The sequence below is a fragment of the Acanthochromis polyacanthus genome, chromosome 21, assembly GCF_021347895.1.
Source record: "Acanthochromis polyacanthus isolate Apoly-LR-REF ecotype Palm Island chromosome 21, KAUST_Apoly_ChrSc, whole genome shotgun sequence".
In the NCBI taxonomy this organism is placed as follows: Eukaryota; Metazoa; Chordata; class Actinopteri; family Pomacentridae; genus Acanthochromis; species Acanthochromis polyacanthus.
In genome coordinates this window covers 20,885,056-20,906,678 of record NC_067133.1, presented here as the reverse complement: position 1 = coordinate 20,906,678, position 21,623 = coordinate 20,885,056, and the positions used below count along the sequence as shown (strand labels likewise).

The 21,623-nt window shown below is 41.3% G+C and overlaps 3 protein-coding genes across 4 annotated transcripts; all 3 read left to right on the top strand.

The window, feature by feature from the left end:
* The first annotated feature begins 3,436 nt into the window (after positions 1-3,436).
* syngr2a (synaptogyrin 2a) lies at positions 3,437-7,010 on the top strand. Its single transcript, XM_022210281.2, has 4 exons — positions 3,437-3,659; positions 5,088-5,325; positions 5,450-5,583; positions 5,709-7,010. The coding sequence occupies exons 1-4, from the start codon at positions 3,561-3,563 to the stop codon at positions 5,907-5,909; spliced, it is 672 nt and encodes a 223-aa protein (XP_022065973.1). The 5' UTR covers positions 3,437-3,560; the 3' UTR covers positions 5,910-7,010.
* A 1,241-nt stretch (positions 7,011-8,251) lies between these two features.
* cant1a (calcium activated nucleotidase 1a) lies at positions 8,252-15,112 on the top strand. 2 transcript variants are annotated; one of them, XM_022210273.2, is made up of 4 exons: positions 8,252-8,418; positions 13,306-13,974; positions 14,065-14,268; positions 14,359-15,112. In XM_022210273.2, exons 2-4 carry the CDS (start codon positions 13,329-13,331, stop codon positions 14,727-14,729), a joined length of 1,221 nt encoding a protein of 406 aa, XP_022065965.2. In that variant the 5' UTR covers positions 8,252-8,418; positions 13,306-13,328; the 3' UTR covers positions 14,730-15,112. The 2 variants fall into 2 exon arrangements, with proteins under 2 accessions (XP_022065965.2, XP_022065964.2); XM_022210272.2 differs by lacking the exon at positions 8,252-8,418 and adding an exon at positions 11,513-11,657.
* Positions 15,113-15,294: 182 nt separating this feature from the next.
* On the top strand, positions 15,295-19,070 carry lgals3bp.1 (galectin 3 binding protein, tandem duplicate 1). Its single transcript, XM_022210270.2, has 6 exons — positions 15,295-15,463; positions 15,791-15,907; positions 16,168-16,371; positions 16,521-16,655; positions 16,783-17,074; positions 17,218-19,070. Exons 2-6 carry the CDS (start codon positions 15,823-15,825, stop codon positions 18,293-18,295), a joined length of 1,794 nt encoding a protein of 597 aa, XP_022065962.2. The 5' UTR covers positions 15,295-15,463; positions 15,791-15,822; the 3' UTR covers positions 18,296-19,070.
* Positions 19,071-21,623: the final 2,553 nt, after the last annotated feature.

Below are 21,623 nucleotides of genomic sequence, written 5' to 3'. Positions count from 1 at the left end.
GAAAACAGAAATAATCAGGGCTGGTAGTTATTTGGACACTTTGACAAGCTGTTATCACTTAAGATTCTGTCTGCTATTGCATTATTATGCGTGACAAATATTGTGTGCACACCGCAGCTTACTGTCTTTGATGTCAACACTGAGGAGGTTTTGTTTAAATCTCTTTTAATTCTCCTTTATCTGCTGGTTTGGGCCACTTTCCTGAAAATGTGGAGCTGTGCAAGGACTGTGCAAGGTTAGTCTCTTTACTATGCAGACACTAACCTTAAAAATAGGCCCATTCAGTCCTGGCTGACAACAGTACATCCCTTGTACACATGTTGCTCTCATCTGGTCGCACATACAGTCTATCTAGACCAACAGATTGAAAAGCTAATTTGTGTCTGCTACAGTTGTCATTTTAAACTGTATGAGTTCATTTTATTTTTGAATTATTTTGTCTATTGTATAGTTTAGAATGTGGTGTGGACTGCACAGTGACTTGGTGGTTAGCACTGTTGCCTTGCAGCTAGAAGATCTCCGGTTCGAGTCCCAGCCTAGGTTTTCCAGCGTCCTTCCACAGTCCATGCTCTGGTTAATTTGTGATTCTAAATTGTCCACTGTGAGTGTGCTTGTTTGTCTCTATATGTAGCCCTGTGACAGACTGGTGACGTGTCCAGAGTGTCCACTGCCTTCACCCTAACTCAGCTAGGATAGACTTCAGCCCCCTTGCGACCCTAATGAAGATGAAGTGGTGTATACCGTAGTAGAATAATAGATGGTTAGAGGATGTGTTGTGAAAATGCAGCGTAGTTTGTTATTCTTAGTGCTGCCTGACAGACTGGCTCTAAGAAATAAACAAAACAAGGACAAGACAAAGACAAAGAGGAGCTGAGGAGGGTGCAGAAGGAGATAAAGAAGAAGATCAAGGCGGACAAGGCCAGCTACAAGACCAAGATGGAATCTCACCTGAAGGACAATAACACAAGGGAGGTCTGGAAAGCCCTGAGATCCATCTCTGGCTACAGCGGAGGCCATGAGAGGGGAGCTGCAGCAGGGGACCGGGAGGGGGCCAATGAGCTGAATCTGTTTTTTAACAGGTTTGACTCTGCTCCCACTCCTCCCCCATCTCATCAAAGCACTGACCAGCCAGCTCCTTCTTCACACCTCAGCTCTATACCACCAACAGCACCTCTCCTCCTCCCCCCACCACCTCTGGACTCCACATACAGCCCCACCACCTCTCCCTGTCTCACCCACCACCACCACCCCCTCTCCTGTCATCCTCATCCACCCCCAGCCTCTCCATAACAGCTGATCAGGTGAGAAGTGAGTTTAAAAAGATCAAGACCAGGAAAGCCGCAGGTCCTGATGGAATCAGCTCCAGACTCCTCAGAGACAGGGGTGAAAGTAGTTTTAAATTCTTGCCGGAACTATTAGTAATATTCCGGCTTGCTTTCACCCCATTCTGTCGACGCTAACCATTGTAAATCCTGTTGAAAGTTTTTCAGCCAATCACAAGAACGTGTGGAATTTCACGTGTAATTTATTGCTCGTCCCAGTGCAATAAATCAAGCGCACCTATTTGCTATTGGCTGCTACTGGCCATAACAATCGCTGTGTTACGGAAGTAGACACGCATGCGCACTCACGTACAGCTGAGTGAACTCCGGTCGATATCTATGGATAGCAGGCAGGCCGGGCGGCGTACCGGCGTACCTTTAGATACCGGTGGAAGAGCGGCGTACCGCCAGCAGATCTTTTGCCGGTACGCAGTTCTGGACCGTTCCGGCTTACTTTCACCCCTGCTCAGAGACTGTGACCAGCTCTGTCAGGTGCTGCTCCGCATCTTCAAACTGAGCCTGAGTCTGGAGAGGGTTCCTGTGCTGTGGAAGACTTCCTGCCTGGTTCCTGTCTCAAAGACCAGGAACCCCAGGAAGCCAAACCACTTCAGACCTGTGGCCCTCACTTCTCATCTGAGGAAGACGATGGAGAGGATCATTCTCAGGAATGTTCGCCGCCTGGTGAGCCCTAACCTGGACCCACTGCAGTTCGCTTACCAACCGAATATTGGAGTGGATGGTGCAGTGGTCTACCTGCTGCACAGATCGCTGACTCACTTGGAGGACACCGGCAGTACTGTGAGGGTCATGTTCTTTGACTTCTCCGGTGCTTTTAACACAATCCAGCCTTCTCTGCTCAGGGTGAAGCTTGAGGGAGCGGGAGTAGACTGTCACCTGGCTGCTTGGATCATCGACTACCTCACCAACAGACCACAATACGTGAGGCTTCAGGACTGTGTTTCTGATGTAGTAGTGAGCAGCATGGGGGCCCCACAGGGGACAGTGCTCTCTCCCTTTCTCTTTATCCTGTACACATTGGACTTCCACTATAACTTTGGGAGCTGTCACCTCCAGAAATTCTCTGATGATACAGCCATTGTTGGGTGTGTGTCTAATGGGAACGAGCTGGAGTACGAACAGTCATCTCTGACTTTGTCGACTGGTGTGAGCGAAACCATCAACGCCAGTAAGACGAAAGAGATAACCATCGACTTCCGCAGGAGGAGGGCACCTCAGACTGCACCGGTGAGCATCCAGGGTATGGACATTGAGATAGTGGACTCATACAAATACCTGGGTGTTCACCTCAACAACAAACTGGACTGGTCACACAACACAGAGGTCCTGTACAAGAAGGGCCAATGTCGTCTCCACCTGCTGAGGAGACTGAGGTCCTTTCGAGTGTGCAGGACTCTGCTCCGGACATATTATGACTCCGTGGTAGCGTCTGCTGTTTTCTATGCAGTGGTCTGCTGGGGAGCTCTGAAAGGGACAGAAAGAGACTTAACAGACTGGTCAGGAGGGCCAGTTCCCTGGACTCCATAGAGGAGGTGGGTGAGAGGAGGATGTTGGCAAAGCTCACATCCATCAGGGACAACCCCTCTCACTCACTGCATGACACTGTGGAGTATCAAAGTAGCTATTTCAGCAGTAGACTGAGACACCTAACCTACAAGACGGAACGCTATCGCAAGTCATTCATTCCATCTGCTATAAGACTTTATAACATCAGCATCACTGGCTGATGTTAACACAAAACTGGACTCTGTCACATCATGTTTTACCACATAATCTGCAGAGTTCTCTCACACTTCACATCATTCCATAATCCACTTTTCCCATCCTACACTCCTGAACATATTGTGATTGTTATTATGATTATCATTATATTGTTGTTTATTGTTGCTCTACTGTATGATGTATGCTGCTGTAACATGGGAAATTTCCTCGGACACGGGGAGTAATAAAGGATTATCTGAAAAAAACTGAATACCATCACTTTAACGGATTAATGAAGCCAGCAAAACAACATACAGCCTGTTTAAATACTTCCGTTGTGACTATTTTGTTTGTCGTGGTATCTCCGCCGTTTCCGAGGAGTCTTTGAACGCATCAACTCAGGGGCGGTCTTGGAAAAGTTTTCAGGAAGCTGCTCTTCAAAGCGAAACTTCCCCAACTGTGTCAGGAATAGTTTTTCGCTCGTCTTTAAACTGTCTGACACACATTTTTGAGGAGAAAATGCAGAGCAGTGCTTACGGGGCCTCTTTGGCTGGCGGAGCCTTTGATTTAGAGAGCTTTGTAAAACAGCCTCAGACTATTTTGCGCTGCCTGAGTTGGGTGAGTGACTCCACGGAAACGTTAGCATCAGTTAGCCAACTGTCACATCACAGAGTTTCTGTTAACAGATGTGCGCTGTCAGGGGGCACAGAAACATGTTAATGGCATGGCATGTTAGCTTCATGTGCTGCAAACATGGGACACAAACTGGGTGTTATGTTGAAACTTTAAATTAACCTCAAATAAAGTGTACATGCACTATTTATGTAGCAGTAGTTGATGTTAGCTAATGGTTGCTAGCGCGTCCATTGCTATGTCACCGCAATATGCAACCTGATGATGTACAGTTTTTGTAGTTTTAATGTTATATTTGAATGTTCTTAAGGTCTACAAACGGTACAAACGACGATTAAAATCGCTAAAACAAACAGAAGTTTGCACTTCTTTTCCTGAAGTGTTTGTATTGCTTGTACGTAGGTATCAGGAATTGAAACTTTCCCAGCGTCATCTGTTGAGCTGTACTTGTCTATCAAACTGGTTGTAAATGCGCAGGTTAAATTAGTAGGAAGAAAGCTTAATCATGCGAAACTTTGCGTCATATGCTCAAAAAACACTTACACGGTGCTTTACAATCTGTCCACACAACTTTAGACAAAACAAACAAGTCGCGAAGTTGAAATAGTTTATGAAGTTGCCATTTTACTAAGTGTTCAATCGTCTGCTTCCTTTCTCGATTCAGGTGAGAATTTTTTTTTTGACTCAGTCAGTCTTGACAGCACTGACACTTTCACTTAAGGTCTGTGAACAGCAACAAAAACACAAAGGACAATGTGAGGAGGAACAAAAAGTTAGAAATTCAATCAGCGAGATTTTGAAATCGAATCAAAATGCAGTCTTTTTTACTGAGACATCAGCATTTGTGAAATGGAGATGTAGCTCTACAACTATATGTAAACTACGACATGTCAAACACAGTGATATGGTTCATCACAAGTTCTGAGAGGCCATGATGCTGCCTTCAGTAACTTTATATACAATGTTTGAATAGTCTAAAAAATACAGTACAAAAAAATTAAAAAGCAAGTCTTCATATTTTGAGAAGCTGGCATAAATTTCACTGATGTGTTTTGGTAAATAGACAATTATTTGATAACCAAACTGCATTTTCTCTCAGGCATTCAGCTATTTGTTTAAGCTCTACTCTAGTATGAAAAGTGGATCAGGGAGGAGGATGTAGCTCTCTTCTGTGCAGTTTTTATAAAAAGATTAGGAATTGAAACTTCCCCAGCATCATCTGCTCAGCTGTACGTGTCTAAACTGGCTTGACATTTGTCATTCACTTTTTTTTTTTTATTCATGGTGAAAGCTTTCTTTTAATGTGAGTCATGTGACAGACAGGAATCATGCAGCCCTCCAGCTACTTGACTTAAACCATGAAGTATCCACCACATCCCTCTGACATTAACTCTGTGTGTCCCTTCCTTGCAGTTATTTTCCATTGTGGTGTTCGCAACCATCACATCAGAAGGCTACATTAACTTAGCAACAAAAGCAGAGGCTAAATGCATGTTCAACGAGAATGACAGCGCGTGCAGCTACGCGGTGGGAATTGGAGTCCTGGCTTTCCTGGCTTGTGTTGTTTTCCTCATTCTGGATGCCTACTTTCCACGGATCAGCAATGCCAACGAGAGAAAATTCATTGTTATAGGAGATTTGGTCTTCTCAGGTGAGAGTCATTCATTTCATTGTAGAAACTGTGCCTCAAACCAAGACCTCCCTAATGTTACTGCTGTTGTATTATTGATCTTAACCCTGAATATTTATTTATTTTTATTTTCAACATGTGACAGCGGCTTGGACCTTCCTGTGGTTCGTCTGCTTCTGTGTCCTGGCCAACCAGTGGTCCAAAACTACATCCACTTCTGTCTTTGCTGATGCTGCCCGGGCTGTCATAGCTTTCTCCTTCTTCTCGATCATTTCCTGGGTGAGCCTCTCATCACATCCATTTGTTGAACAAAATCACATGTTAACGTGCATCTCAGCTGGTTTAAATCTGTGAAAAAACAACCAAAAAAAAAACCACTTCCTCATTCAAACTTCTCCCAACAGGCTCTTTTGTCCTACTTTGCGATTGGAAGGTATCGCCAAGGCGTGAGCGACTTTGACCAGGAGTACAGAGACCCAGCCAACGACCAAAACACGCCATACCCAGCTGGCCCGTACACCAGCAGTGGCCCTACAGGCTACCAGCAGTCACCTTTCTCCCACAGCCAGGAGCAACCAGGAGAATACCAGCCTCCAGCTTATTGAAGGACTGATATTCAAACGTATCAATCCAGTGAGGGAAGTTTGCTTTTTAAATAAAGACATGTGCCAGTGGTTTCATTTTCAACTCAAACTGTTCTCTGCACTCCCATTCACTTCCTGCAGAACGTGTTTGCATATTTTTGGGTGCACTGCTATGTTTTTGGTTTGCTGCATCACTGCAAGTTGTTTGGTGGATGTTGGCTGTGTTGTTCTACACAGCAGGTGAAATCTGAAAATACTGCTGATTTTGGGTCAGAGGGTGAATATCTTAGTAAAGACTGGATAACCAGCCATTGTTGCCTTTGTACCAAAACATCTCTAGTTGTTCCAGTGTCCCCACCCCTTTTTTTTTTCTAATTTTGAGTGCAGTTTGAGAGCTCATAATGTCAAAGCACTAATTAGCAAACAGGTTATAATTAGTCTGTCCTGTACAAATCTGTTTTTGTTTAAAATATGGACACTTTTCAATGAATATGTTGCTGTTTAGTACATTCAAGTGTCTTTTCATTGTTCTCAAATGCATACATATTAGGTCAGCAGCTAGTTTGTTAACACAGTTCAGAACATGTTGTTTGACTACAGAACAAACCAATTTTATTTCATCAGTTGGTGCATTGAAAACTTTCCCTCTATAACTACTGTAATGCCATTTTAAAATTTCTTTTTAAATCAACCACTGAGAAAATGACTTTTGTGCACTGAAAAATACAGATCATTACTTGTTGGCAGTTGTATGTCTTAAATCCACTGGTTTATACAGGTATTTTGTTCTGAGGTAGCTAAACCATTCAATCGCTTTTTTTGACTTCAGCTATATTTTTTCAATTATCTACTCAAGCAAAAGTTTCAGCCATAATTTTAGGAATTCTGTGACATTGAAAGTTGACGGTATATTTATTATCTTCCACAATCCTGTTAAATCCAGGTACATGACAATCAAACCATTTTTTCTGTCACTTTTTCCTCTTGCTTCTTGTTCTTGCACTGCTGTTGTACGTTTTCACTTTTTTTTTTTTTTCCAACGGCTTTACAATAATTCTCCATTAAAGTGCCTTATACAGTTTCCTGTATCGGTTTGCCAAATAAAGACTTCTGGTTTTGAAACTATGACTCAGCCCATAATTTATATCCTCCTTTGAAGAAAATGCCGGCAGTTCTCATGTGTACTCCTTTGTTAAATATTTGAATAGTGATACTTGCATTGTGAACGTGGAGGAACTTGTGAACTGTTTTTCATGCCCTATATCTCAGTTAATAAGTGTGATTCTGAAATAGAGTTGGTTAATTTTTGCAGTTTTTGTGACTTTTTGAAAACCATGTTAATTGAGAACTTAATCAAATATCAGGGAATCATTTCCATCATTGGCAGATGCAATTTGTTGTAATGTTCACAAAGCCTTGCAAAATTCTGCAAACAGCAATTCATGGTACAATCTATAAATGTAATCTCTCTCTCAAATGTTTTGTACACATGCAGCCCCACTTACCCCTACTAGGACTATAAATTCACTGTGGTAGTCCTGGCAAGATTCACCAAAAGCATGCTGGTCCCAGTCAAAGCCAAACAAATTTATCTTGGTGTCATGTGATCAAAGAATGCCTTCCCAATATTCATCAGACTTATTTTCATGTTCTTCAGCAAATTTCAATCTTGCAGTGTTGCTCCACACAGCAAAGATTGGTCCAATAAAGTTGATATTGTACAATCTGAGTTGTCACAGACACTCAGATTTCTGTGAGGCAATTCTTTTCCATATGGAGCCATGGTGCAGACAAGCAGAAAGACTCATGCCATAAGTCCACAGTTGAGACAGTTCTAGTGGTCTTGGGTAATTTCCAAACCATGTCCATGCTACTAAACTAATAGAAAATTAGTGGTGTGCTCAATTTTATTTAAATGATCATCGCTTTTCTGCCTTGTGTGCTACTGCTCACAGGTATATTCACTTTTGTTGCATTTAATTTCAACTGTGGGATCTGTATTTTCAATATAGTCTTTCGAAAGTACCTGTTTTCCATTGCTCATGAGATACAATACAATAGTAAACTGTATGTATTAATATCTGTCTAAATGGTTGGTAGCTTATTCAGCTTTGCTGTGCACTTCAAATGCAAATAACTGGCTCGAAATTTTCATATTCATTTTTAAAAACCATTTTTTTTGTCCAAAAACATCCATTTTATATTTGAATCAATGCAATGATATCTGTTGTTCATTCAATTTACAGAAACAGATTAATTTTCGTTCATTTAAAAAAGTAAGCGGAGTTTCATGTTGCACTCGGTTCTTTTCCGATTGTCCTATGTCCCACTGTACCTGAAGGTAGCGTTTGGCAATCCCTCTCTCATCCACTGCGCTATGCTGTCGTCATCAGCACACATAGGAAGTAATGATCGGCTGTGTGGACAACGCAAAAGGAGCAAAAGGAGCCGAGGAAGGAAGCGACACAGTAATAATGACATCTGAGCCCCTACCGCCAGCGGACTGAGAGCAGAACATCCCACATCTGAGGTGAGTACGAAGCCAAGTGGATCCGAAACATTCAGTTGCGCTTCTGAGCGCAGCCATTAGTGATGGCATCCGTGGTTAACCTCTGCGCTCCTGGCTGGCCAGGGGCTAAACGCTCACATGCAGACGAGGGGTGTTTGTGAGGACACAGAGACCTTTAATCGCTGCATTCCTCAACAAAATAAACTGTTCTGGCAAACAGTTAACAAAATAGGTGTTCGCTTTGCTGCTGGAGCTCAGAGGTTGCATGACTTAGCACTTAAGGGCCTCCAGATAACAAAATGGGAATGTCCCGGGTCAACCTGGAGCTTCTGAGATATTCCCACTGATCTGCAGCTTCCTACATGATCAGATTATGACACAGACTCTTTTCACTGAAAGAAGTCACACGAAACTGGTCCACAGTGTAATGCACATCTGCTGAGAGGGTCTTTGACATGCAGGAGATTTAGAATCCGCCTTAAAACACTTAGTGAACTATTTATGGGCCTCACACACTCTTCTGTGTCCTTTATGTGTTTCCTTTAAACGCCACCTCCCCAGATGTTATCCTTTATAGGGCCACAGTAGCTCAGAGAAGGGAACAACAACTTTAGGTCTGTTTGGGGCTAATCAAGCAGCTCATGCAGACTTCATGCAGAATTGCACAACGATTGTCAGGGAGGTAAATGACGTCTTTTCTACGTTGTACTTTGTCATCTCACTGAGCAACGTCACTCTGTTAAACACTTATAACCACTGTTTTTGAATGTCATTGCGTTTTTACTCACACATTTTGGAAATATGAAATGTGGGAACATATTTAATGCACCAAGTAATTCATTGATCAAGAAAGCCAGTGCAAATCAATTCGTAATGATTACCTTCTGCTACCTATGCCGTCAAGGTGAGCAAAGACATTTAGAGCTTTCCTCATGCTGCAGGACTGTGAACTCTGACCTTAGATCTAAATCCATATCACAGCACCTCACTCTTAAGCAACAGCTCAGTCTAAATATTATACAATATATAGGAGTACACACACACACACACACACACACACACACACACACACACACACACACACACACACTTTTTAGGCATAACACAATGTTCACACACCCTCACATACCTGCATGACTGCTACATTTGCACATGTAATGTCCACTGAACTTTATGCACACATTCTCTTTACTCCTCATTATTCATGACTGTCTGTTTTTTAAGCACTGCTTTTTCTCCTGTCTTGTTATTCCTATTGTGCAGTTTTGTGGAACAGTCTTTTTGTATTGCTGCCAGGTTGAGTTTACTTTTGGATGACATTAATGGATCATTCCATGTCAACTCATCAAAGTTTTACAACACTTTTAGCTAGACCATCTCTGATTTCCCTGAAATAATCATTGAATAATATGTGGCTATTTTTCAAAAAGATTTTTCTGAAATTTTAGCCTGATTTATCGACTTCTTTTAAAGTTTTTTTTTAAAATTGCTCGTCAGCCCACGTCATCACATTCTTGTGATTTGGTATTTCATATTTAATGTTTTTAAGAATGTCAACTCACTTTTAATCAGCGGTTATTTGAGCTACTTGTGCAATATTGCACTTTCTGAATGACTGCAGTGATGAGAAATAACTGTGAAAATTCTGTTTTTTATCTTTAATTGTTCCTGAGATGATTTTGTTCAAAAATAGCCTTGATTTTCAATGGAATTAAAAAAATTCTACATCTTCACAGACACCTTAAAAAATAATTCATGCAAGTTTCAAGCAAATCAGAGATGCTCAATTAAAATGCACCTGATGATCTGAGATGGAATATTCCTGTTGGAATCAATGTTGATAAAGCTGAGAACATTTTAATTATGATATAATCAGGCCCGACTTTGAGTTTTTGGCTTATCCAGGGAATTGAACACAAACCAAATCCAAGATGCAAGATCCCTGGAAGTGAAATACTGCTGTAAAGCACTTAGAGATGTTTAAACTACCTGGAGGAAAATGCGTATGTTGCCCTCATTGTGTGACAGTTGTACTTTTGATATTTCGTTTGCTAATCAGATTTTTGAAATTTGCTACACAGTTGAACTGAAGCTTGACTTTTTTAAGAGTAGCGTAAATTTACCAGAATTGCTAACTAATGGCAGATTTCTAATAATTCATTGTTCAATACTTATGTTGCCCCTTAACCCACACTTGGCTCCCCGTAGTAAGACATGAGCTCAGCTGAAAACGGGAAATCTGTGAAATGTTTTGTCGAAGGGGAATCTACAAATAATGACAGTATGAAATTTTTTCCTTGCAGTTCTGTTTTTCTGTATATACAAACCACCATACAGCTTGCATAAAATATGGGTGCTATTGAACTATAATTCATGCATAAGGGGGATTCAGCACTAATAAAGATACCGGCATGCGTGTTGCTCTTGCTGTCGTCATCAATGTGTGGCAAAAGTTCAGAAAAGGGCAGGCAGTGGCAGCTTCTTTTCATTCCTTTTCTTATTCCTGTTATTCATATTATTATTAATAGGAATACTGATGAAGTAAAGCTAATTAGATGCTTTAGAAATCTGACAAGATAAAAAGTGAGCTTCATTTTTCATTTTGCAGCCTTATGAAACCTTTAACAACCAGTATGAGAAGCTCAGAAGTTGCTTGCAGATTCACTTCTCATGCTCTTAACATTCTCAACTAAAGAAAAGAAGACTAGTTGCAAGTCATTTCCTGCAAAGGATTAAGAAAATATTCTATTCTATTCTTGAAGGAGTTAATGCTCCCACAAGTCAAAGTAACATAGGGTGCTTGTAGTTTTCTGCTTTACTGTGTAGCTACTTTCTATCAGACTGACCCCTGACCTTAGTCAGCTCACTGCACTGATTGCATCACAGGAATGCCTCTGTTACGTATTACGTATCTTATTCTAATATCTATTCAGCTTGCATACATTGTGGCTTTCACCTTTATTGCTGGTAGAGTTATTGTGCACGTAGTAAATGGTTTCCATGCTGCTGGTACCTGGCCTTTTATGGATTAGCAAATGATACCTTAATGAACTGCAGGGTTTGGCCCTTTGGACTGAATCGTAATCCTCCAACTGTAGGTAAAGTTCACAAGCTTCGTAACAAACCCGAGTTACCGTTGCACTGCAAACACAGTAATCGGTGAGCAGAAAGAGAGTTTGGCACTCAGAACTGATTGTGGAGGTGTAGTGAGGTGAATGAAATGGCGCAGGGTCGGCAATCTGCTAGGAAGAGACAGAGGGGTAAGCCCGATCAGTTCTTCTTTTTTTTTGAGTTAAATAAAACGATGTGAGGAAAAATGTTAATCAGTTTCATATAAAATATATGATTCATTACAAGTAAATCAGAGAGGAGTTACTGGCTTCAGAGAGCAAGCCCTAGTATTGCTGCCATAAATGGATTGCTGTTTGGCTCGGAGCCCTCGTATGAAAGAACCTTTCAGCTCGTGCTCTCCTTTTACAAAAATGCCCTCATATTTAGGTGGCAGAGTGTGAAGCCTTTGCAGCCAGTGTCTGCTGGAATTTGGTTGAGGGAAGATTGCACACACGTTTTACGATACAGAACGTGACGGTGACCCTTTCACAACAGACCTCTCCTCTGCAGTGTTTGGCTTTTGTTGTGAATGTTTATTCAGCTGAAAGGTTCCATTTGTTTATTGGCCGTTTTAAGTAAGTAATAGAATGTTTCAATCCTTTCTGTGTACAGTTATATTCAGTAATACATGACATGAGCTTCTGAACTGCAATAGCAATGTATTTAATTAAATAAACTGCAGTTAATTATTAATAATTATTCCAAATTGATCCTCATAATTTTCTTATGTAATAAACATAAGGCAATACTGAAAAAATGTCCCAAAGTGGCATCTTCTTGTGTCTGGCTTTGTCAAATATGTTCAATGTACTGTAATGCGAAGAAAACAAAATTTATGGGCGAAACTGTAGAGCAATGAAATAAGTAGCTGCAACCCTACTTCAGCTGTGTGGCTTTGAACAAAACCCAAGTTATCCAGTTATTAAATCTATATAACCAAGAGATGCAGCAAATCTCCATATTGGAGAAACTGGATTTATTTATTTATTTATTTTGCTTAACGAGTTGATTCTCAACATTTTTGAGATTTAATTTGCTTTTAATGCACTTATCAGATCAGAGTTACTGTTTAACGCATCTCGGTTGCTCCTGGTACAATGGTAAGTGCCACGGCCTCTGACTGGTTGTGTATTTCCTGATTTACCTGTTCATAGCTTCCGTCCCTTTATTGTCCCTGAATGGCTCCTCCCTGCCTCCACGTTGACAAGACACATTGATAGCCACTTGATATACAGGCTTCTTCCTGATTCTGGTCATGTAATGTCTAACCTGCACACTACATTGTGCCAACTCCTAGTTAAATTACAATACAACCTTGATACTATCTGCCATCAGGACTAAGGCATTTCCTTTGAGAGAAGAGAATCTACTTATGGAGAGTATGTAAGTAGTTTTCACACTGGTGTTGGCAAGCTGTAGATGAGTTCATAGAAATGTTTTGAAGGAACCTGTTTGCTGTTGTAATTGTGGAGAATAATTTTGTGAAAGATAACCCATGTTTCTGCCTCATGCTTATATTCAGTTCTCATTTAAGAAAAATTTGTTACAGGAATTAGGAACACTTCCAACAAACCCTTTGGTTTATTGTTATTTATTCACAAGGCAAAAAGGATGTAACAACTATTCCCTTCTTAGTATGTATGCACAGCTTCATGTCTGCAGCTCAACTTACTGTTCAGGAATTTTTTTTTATCTTTTATCACTTGCATGGTGACACCGGACAACAAAATGTACCTACCTGTAGACCAGTGTTGGGGTTGTTATAATATGTGACCATCTGTCTCTGTTATTCCATAGGTGACTCCCGGCCTCCGTCCTCCATGCCTGCTGCGCCAGGCTCCTCTCAACTGGGACAGAATGAGTCTATGAGCCCACTTCGCATCTCTGTAGGAGGCCTCCCCATGTTGGCTTCCATGGCCAACACCACTGACCCTCGTTTCCGCCTGAAGTGGAGGCCCATTGTGGTGGTGGCCATCTCCTTGACCATAATCCTGCTGCTTGTCATGCACTTGGGTTCAGGGCTGCGCTACCACACTTACAGCTCACATAGCTGGAGACCCAGCCATGGTGACGCCCAGCGGACAGACTCCCAATACAATGACACCTACCCTCTCAGTCCGCCTGAGCGCACGGCACAGGGCACGCGCTACCGCATTGCGGTCATTGCCGACCTGGACACGAGCTCTCGTAGTGACAAGAAGCTGACATGGTTCAGCTACATGCGGCGGGGATACCTGCTGGTGTCACAGAGTGGTGACAAGGTGGCTGTTGAATGGGACATGGACAGAGTGGTGCTGGAAAGCCACTTGTCAGAGAAAGGCAGGGGTATGGAGCTGTCTGAGTTGGTGGTGTTCAACGGCAAGCTGTACAGCGTCGACGACAGAACTGGTATAGTCTATCATATCGACAAAGACAAGGCTGTACCCTGGGTTATCTTGACGGATGGTGATGGTAGTGTTGCCAAAGGTTAGTGTTGCCCTGGTGTCAGTAATTTAGTTATTTTACATTGTTATATTTGCACCTTTTCTTAAGTCTTGATGTGTTTTCTTCTGATAGGGTTCAAAGCTGAGTGGATGGCAGTGAAGGACGAGCACTTGTACGTCGGTGGTCTGGGCAAAGAGTGGACCACTACTGAAGGCGAGTTCGTCAACAATAACCCAGAGTGGGTGAAAGTGGTGGGCTTCAGAGGGGATGTACAACACGAGAACTGGGTTCCAAAATACAAAGCTCTGAAGTCTGCTGCAGGAATAGAGCCACCAGGTGAGAAGGCAGATCTGGCTTCTCTTATGACTGCCTCCATTTCCCTCTCTATGCCTTTTTCCTTCACCATCTTTCTCTGAATCTTTGCAGGTTATTTCATCCATGAGTCAGCAGCATGGAGCGACACTTTGCAGCGCTGGTTCTTCCTCCCTCGCCGTGCCAGCATGGAGCGCTATGCGGAAACAGCAGACGAGCGCCGTGCCACGAACCTTGTCCTCAGCTGCTCGCCAGATTTCGAACACATCCTAGTCAGTCGAGTGGGTCCTCTTAACCCCACCCACGGTTTCTCATCTTTCAAGTTTGTCCCTAACACAGACGACCAAATCATTCTGGCACTCAAGTCAGAGGAAGATGCGGGAAAGATTGCTACATACATCATGGCCTTCACGCTCGATGGGCGCATCCTTTTACCCGAAACCAAGATTGGGGATGTGAAATACGAGGGCCTGGAGTTCGTCTAGAGGGCTCCGAAAAAGAGAGACTCATCCTGGAAGCCACTGCACTGTGTTTCTTGTTTGTTTACAATTCAGTCACTGTTGAACTTACTGAACTCACTGCTTCCTCGTTGATTTTGGAAATCACAACTCGCCTTTATTACAAACAGAAGAACTGAAGGGTGAGACTGTAAAATACAGTCCTGTTTTAAGAACGTGCAAGTCAGAGCAAACAATGCCAGCATGTGTTGGAGTAAATCATCTTCTTCCCAGGCCAAATGTGGGTTTCAACAGTGCTGTAGCCTTTCTTATAATGAATGTACAATCAGACTGTGATTATTTTTCATAAAAGATGCATTTTCATGCACATACTGTACACTCTCTGAAGAATAAAAGTTTTTATCCCTTTGCTCCATGTTCAGCTGAATTGAGTCCTGACGTGTTTAGAACTCTGTCTGTCTGTTTTTGGGGGCTGACGGAGTAAATATTGATTCCTTCCTTATTCTTGTCATTTTATTCATGTGGGTGCTGCTGTATGACTAGAACAAAGGTAGTTTAGACTTTGTGCTCAAACAAGTTTAGACTGGACCCAAATCAGTTGCACAACATATTGAGTTTCATTTTTTCAGCTACATGAAACTTAGGGAATACAGAAGTGAGTGCAGCTATAAAGAGTCAACACCCAACTGGAGGACTAGTTATAGCCTCAAATCCATAACGGCGTGCATTGAGGACATTACTGTTTCATCGTGGGAAAGAAGGTAATGTTGCTTCAATATATCTGCAGTATCTTGGAAAGGAAGACAGATTGACCTTAAATTATTATTGTACAGATTTATTTTAGTCAGCTCTGATTTGAAATGTAGTGCTACACAATGACTATACTAAAATCCATGCAAAGCTGTTGTAGTTTTATGTTGCGATATATAAATTTATAGCAAAAAACAACAGCATACTTATAAATGGAAAAGACAAACGAAACTAGCACTTTAATCTTTTCACTTAAAATCCTTCAAAGCATGTTTTTACAATGTAAAAGGAAGACGACGGAACATGTTTTCCCTGCATTGCTTCTTTTTGTTCATCAGTGTCTGCATCAGTACTGCACACAAGGTTGGAAATGGGCACACAACGAACCCTCTGCACTTTGTTGGTTCTGCTGCTTCTGTATGTCTCCGGAAGGGCGTACAAGTTTGACATGTTCAGTAAGTCAACCAAAATACCTCTTATTTGTGTAAAAAATGTTTACACTTTTGTCTTGATGGCATGATTAATGGAAATCATACAGTGCTAAGGTTGTAATAGAGAAAACATGACTCTTGGTATGCTGTGCCTTTATCGTGCACTTTTACAAATACATTCCGAACACGATAAATTAGTACAGATTGAACTGCAGATCACAGTTTGAGCTTGTATAACATCGCTGTTGCCATGCCCTTGGTTAATATCACCTGTGTGCATGCAGAACAAAACCTAGAGCCGCAGGAAGGTGACGTGAGGCTGTTTGGCTCTCAGAACATTTCCGAGGGCCGTGTGGAGGTCTATCATGATGGGAAATGGGGAACAGTTTGTGATGACAACTGGGACATGACTGAAGCACAGGTGGTGTGTCGTCAGCTGAACTTCCCTGGAGCCAAATCTGTCGTCATTGGAAAGGACTACGGACAAGGTGCCCTTTACTTCCATTGATTCCCCACCAGAGGGCAGTGCAATGATTGTAATCAGCGAGGAGTTGTGATTTAAAGTTTAGCATACCCACAATAGGAATTCAGAAGTATGGATCCTGTTTAATGTGTTCTTTTATCTTTGACATCATAGCACCTGGACCTATTTGGCTGGATGACATCAACTGCAAAGGCACTGAGAAGCAGCTGACTACTTGTGTGTTTAAAAACTGGGGAGAAACTGACTGCTCTCACAAAGAGGATGTTGGAGTTGTTTGTGAAACTGGAAGTAGGTATTGAAACTCCCTTGGAGAACACATTTTGGCGTTGAATACAGCCAAAGTAGATTCTGCATGATCACTGCTCATTCCTCATCATTTTGTTTGGCTTTCATTCCATTGAAATTGTCATTCCAGGCATTGATACGGCCATCAGTAGTTCCATACACTCACTGGACCACAGTATCAGTCTGTCTGATGACCTTGGCAAAATCTTTGACAGTGGGAATGACTGTGACTTCCGGATCATTGTCCGGAGTCCAACTGGAAACAAACTGGATGATGGGACCCTGCAGATGGTTGAGACAACAATCTGTGCACACAAAGTGATCCTCTCAAATTCCCCGCTCCTCAAAGCTTCAGTGGGGATTGATAACATCACAGTCAACATCAGCCTGTCCTGCCAACCCCATTTCACCTCCTTTATCAGGTACACTGTCACTATTTCAACTTGTTTTTACCAGTACTTCATGCATATTAATATGTTATGCGAGCATAACAATAGAAAGAAAATGCAATCAAAACAACTTTAACAAATATCCGTTCATAAGTCCACAATCTGGTTTTTAATAGGTACCTTTACACCCGCAAGATGGATGTGACCCTCTCCTCTGCACTGTGCCTCCACCAAATGGCCTCCAATTTTGGAATAAAGCAGCTAAAGGAAGACATAGGCCGGCTGTTTTCTGAAATCCTCCCAGATGACAGCACCTTCAAAAAGCAGGTGTCCCTTTACCAATATGCAGTGGACACTGAGGACTTAATCCTTGAGGAAAACAGTATCCGGTACCTGGCCTGGAACTTTGAAAACTTCACCATGTCTCCAGCGTGGACCGGCATCTCTGCAGAGCTTCTTGGAGCTCTTCTAACCCGCTCAGATGTAGTTGTGTCAGATGAGTATTTTGTGCTTCAGAGTGTAGAAAGCTGGATCTCAGAAATGGGCAACTCCACCAGTCTGAAAACCCAGGCTGACCTGTTGAGTCACATTCGTTTCCCCATGATCCCTGCTGAGAAACTGTTTGAGATGGAGTCTAGCTCGCGTCTCTTCAGTGCTCATAAGAATTTGTATTTTGAGAATATATTGAAAGCCTTTCAGTTTAATGTTCTGCTCTTCGGTAATCTGACCAACCCAAAGTACAACAAGCAAAATGCTGATTATCAGCCCAGGATCTACACTGCTGAGCCTTGGAGTGCTGTTATTGACCTTTCAAACATAAGAGATCAGTATCGGCAACCTATCCGATACAACAACAGATTCAATGGTTATGATTATCGTCAAAGCTACACATATGGTCAAAGCAATAACAAGTTCTTCAGAACACCTGCCCTCAAAAGCCTGCTTTTTAAGGACAAGATAATGAACTGGAGGGCATACATCCTCCAGAGTCAGTATGAGTGTTCAAACTACGGTCTAAGGTGCGAGTCTGTTCCTATGGCAAGGCTGGTCAATGAAAATCAAGTCAACCTAGATAGCAACATCCTGTTTCGTAACCAGCTTCTAGTGATGTGTAATGGCAAGTACGTCTGTCAGGTTCAAAGCTTCAAAAGCAACATGGCTCCTATCACCACAAATGGTACTCAGGTCCCCTCCTATCCCTGTCCTGATGACAAGTACACCTACCGATTTGTGGTGAGACCAGAGTATGTCTGAGCCAACATCAGGGCCAGAAGAGTTCTTTCTCACATACAGATGATCAGCTTATCTCATTATTCATTAAATTCCAATCAATTCTTTATTCTCTAATCAATGTGAATGATTTTTAAATGATTAATTACAAATATATAGCCACAAATTTAGAAAGTCTCAATTAACTGGTGTTTTCATGAAAATCTATATTCTTACCTGCATTTATTTTTTAGTAAAGTGATTTCTAGATTGTTGTCTGTGTGTGTTGGTACTGTTCTTTAAAGATCCAATTTATCCCCCACAGTAATATATACATTTTAATATTAATCTGGAGTTCATCCAGATATGACAGACAGGAAACAACAAGTTTAACAGGGGCCAAGTTTGATTAATCACCAAATTGATTCACAGCTTCACCCTATTAGACATAATGAATGAATTTCAGTTGAAGGAAGGTCACACTGGTGAGATAATAGTGTGGTTTCTAATAAGCTTTTAGACAGTCAAAGGAATAAATTTACTTACTCAGACACGAACCTTGCTGCTTAAAATAATATCTGCCAGTTGAAAGCCTTAAAAAACAAATTTAATTTTTATTGCAGAAGCATACTCTCACACTGAAAATTGTAGAAAAATGCATTATAGGAGAAGATTGGGTGCTGTTTTGTTGGCAAAGAGGGGTTGTACAAAGTATTAACATCAGGGTGCTAACAATTGTGGCACACATGATTTGATGTAAAAGAATTATTTCTTAATGTGTGATTTTTTTTCCCCACTGAATAAATGCACTTGAATTAAAGGTTGGATTTTCCTCTTTTTTTATTGTGGTCCTATATTATTTAGAAAAAAAATGAATTTATTAGAAGCTAACATATGTTCAATGGGATTCAGATCTGGGCTCATAGAAGGCCACTTTAGAATAGTCCAACGCTTTTCTCTCAGCCATTCTTGGGTGTTTTTGGCTGTGTGTTTTGGATCGTTGTCCTGTTGGAAGACCCATGACCTGCGACTGAGACCAAGCTTTCTGACACTAGGCAGCACATTTCTCTCCAGAATGCCTTGATAGTCTTCAGATTTCATCGTACCTTGCACACTTTCAAGACACCCTGTGCCAGATGCAGCAAAGCAGCCCCAAAACATTACTGAGCCTCCTCCATGTTTCACCGTAGGGACAGTGTTCTTTTCTTCGTATGCTTGGTTTTTGAGTCTATGAACATAGAGTTGATGTGCCTTACCAAAAAGCTCCAGTTTGGTCTCATCTGTCCAAAGGACATTCTCCCAGAAGCTTTGTGGCTTGTCAACATGCATTTTTGCAAATTCCAGTCTCGCTTTTTTATGAGTTTTTTTCAGCAGTGGTGTCCTCCTTGGTCGTCTCCCATGAAGTCCACTTTGGCTCAAACAACGACGAATGGTGCGATCTGACACTGATGTACCTTGGCCTTGGAGTTCACCTTTAATTTCTTTGGAGGTTGCTCTGGGCTCTTTGGATACAATTCCAACGATCCGTCTCTTCAATTTGTCATCAATTTTCCTCTTGCGGCCACGTCCAGGGAGGTTGGCTACTGTCCCGTGGGTCTTGAACTTCTGAATAATATGAGCCACTGTTGTCACAGGAACTTCAAGCTGTTTAGAGATGGTCTTATAGCCTTTACCTTTAAGATGTTTGTCTATCATTTTTTTTCGGATGTCCTGGGACAATTCTCTCCTTCGCTTTCTGTTGTCCATGTTCAGTGTGGTACACACCTTTTCACCAAACAGCAGGGTGACTACTTGTCTCCCTTTAAATAGGCAGACTGACTGATTATGAGTTTGGAAACACCTGTGATGTCAATTAAATGACACACCTGAGTTAATGATGTCACTCTGGTCAAATAGTTTTCAATCTTTTATAGAGGTACCATCATTTTTGTCCAGGCCTGTTTCATTAGTTTGTTTTTTTAAATAATTATGTTAATCAACAATTCAAAAGTAATGGCTGTTTTTGATTATTTAATTTTCAATAAATTTTTATTTATTGTTACTTTTGTGAGTTTCAAGTGATTTCAGTGAGAATTGTGGGTTTTTCCTTCTTTAACTGAGGGGTACCAACAATTTTGTCCACGTGTGTATGCTACGTCCTGGTACACAGACATTACAGGGTGCCCAAAAAGATCCTGTGTTAATGGGGGGCCTAAACAATATTACAGAGATGTTTTTATTGGTGTGACCTTTCAGTGTATACTTCTATACCAATCACATGAGGTATTTCTCTGCTTTTAATACTTCAAGCACACTTTCTAAATCAATCCTTACATACTTTTGCTTTAGTAACGTGCTATAATCTTGTATAAAAATATTCAACTGCAACATGGGACCAATATTGGTCTTCTTATCTAAATCTCCACTAGAAAGTGAATGCATATTTTCAGATATATAGAAATTACCACTCAAGGGAAGATAAAATAATAAAATTTAGTTTGTTTTAGTTAATTTTCTTGTGTGAAATAGTCATGTTTCTCATAGCACTTCTCTCCAACAGGATAAAAATAAACTTCAAGCATGGTGACTTGATTCTGCCTCATCAGATAAGATTCAGACGCTGAAAGGTTTCATTTTTACAGGCTTCTGATGAAGAATAATGGCACTTTCCTCTTCATGAATCATGGAATTTTCCCAGCAGTTGTTTTTTCACCACACACCAGACTGTCTTCAAGTCTTCCTGCGTTTCTTCCACACACAACCAGAGTCACATTTTGACGACATGCAGGCGTACATGCCTGGGCAGGTAAGTTAAACAGTAACATATAACACACAGTGACTCACGGGCTTCTAAGAAGTGACGGTCTGTAGCTACACTAAGCCAGTTGATCACTTTCACAGGTTACGTGATCAGTGAGTATGTTTAAAGATGAGTCCTCCATGCAACAAACTTAGAGCAGTTATTTGATCAAATATTAGGGAGTGAGGGCTGTACACGTAATGTGACTCATTCACAAATATAATGTTATGTCGTCATGATGAGGGAAAGTTCTGGTATTTCGTCACAGGGTAGACTTGTTTTTGTTGTGAGTAATATCTGGCAGTATTTTCACTCTTATGTCATTTTGCGTAAGAAATAATTAACCCCTTAAGTCATTGCAAATTATATTGGTTTGCCCCAGAATTTTGAAATTCCATTTACTTGCGTCTATGAACCATGACTCAGTAGGTAACCTACATCATTTGAAATCCAGTATCCTCCAAAATTTTCCAGTTTTCCCTTATTTCAGAAACAACTAAATGCGTTGTTATAGCAGAAACGCACAGCAACATAACAATATAAGCAGAAGATGTGACAAGAATTATGAGTGCCTTTATATAAACATTATATTAT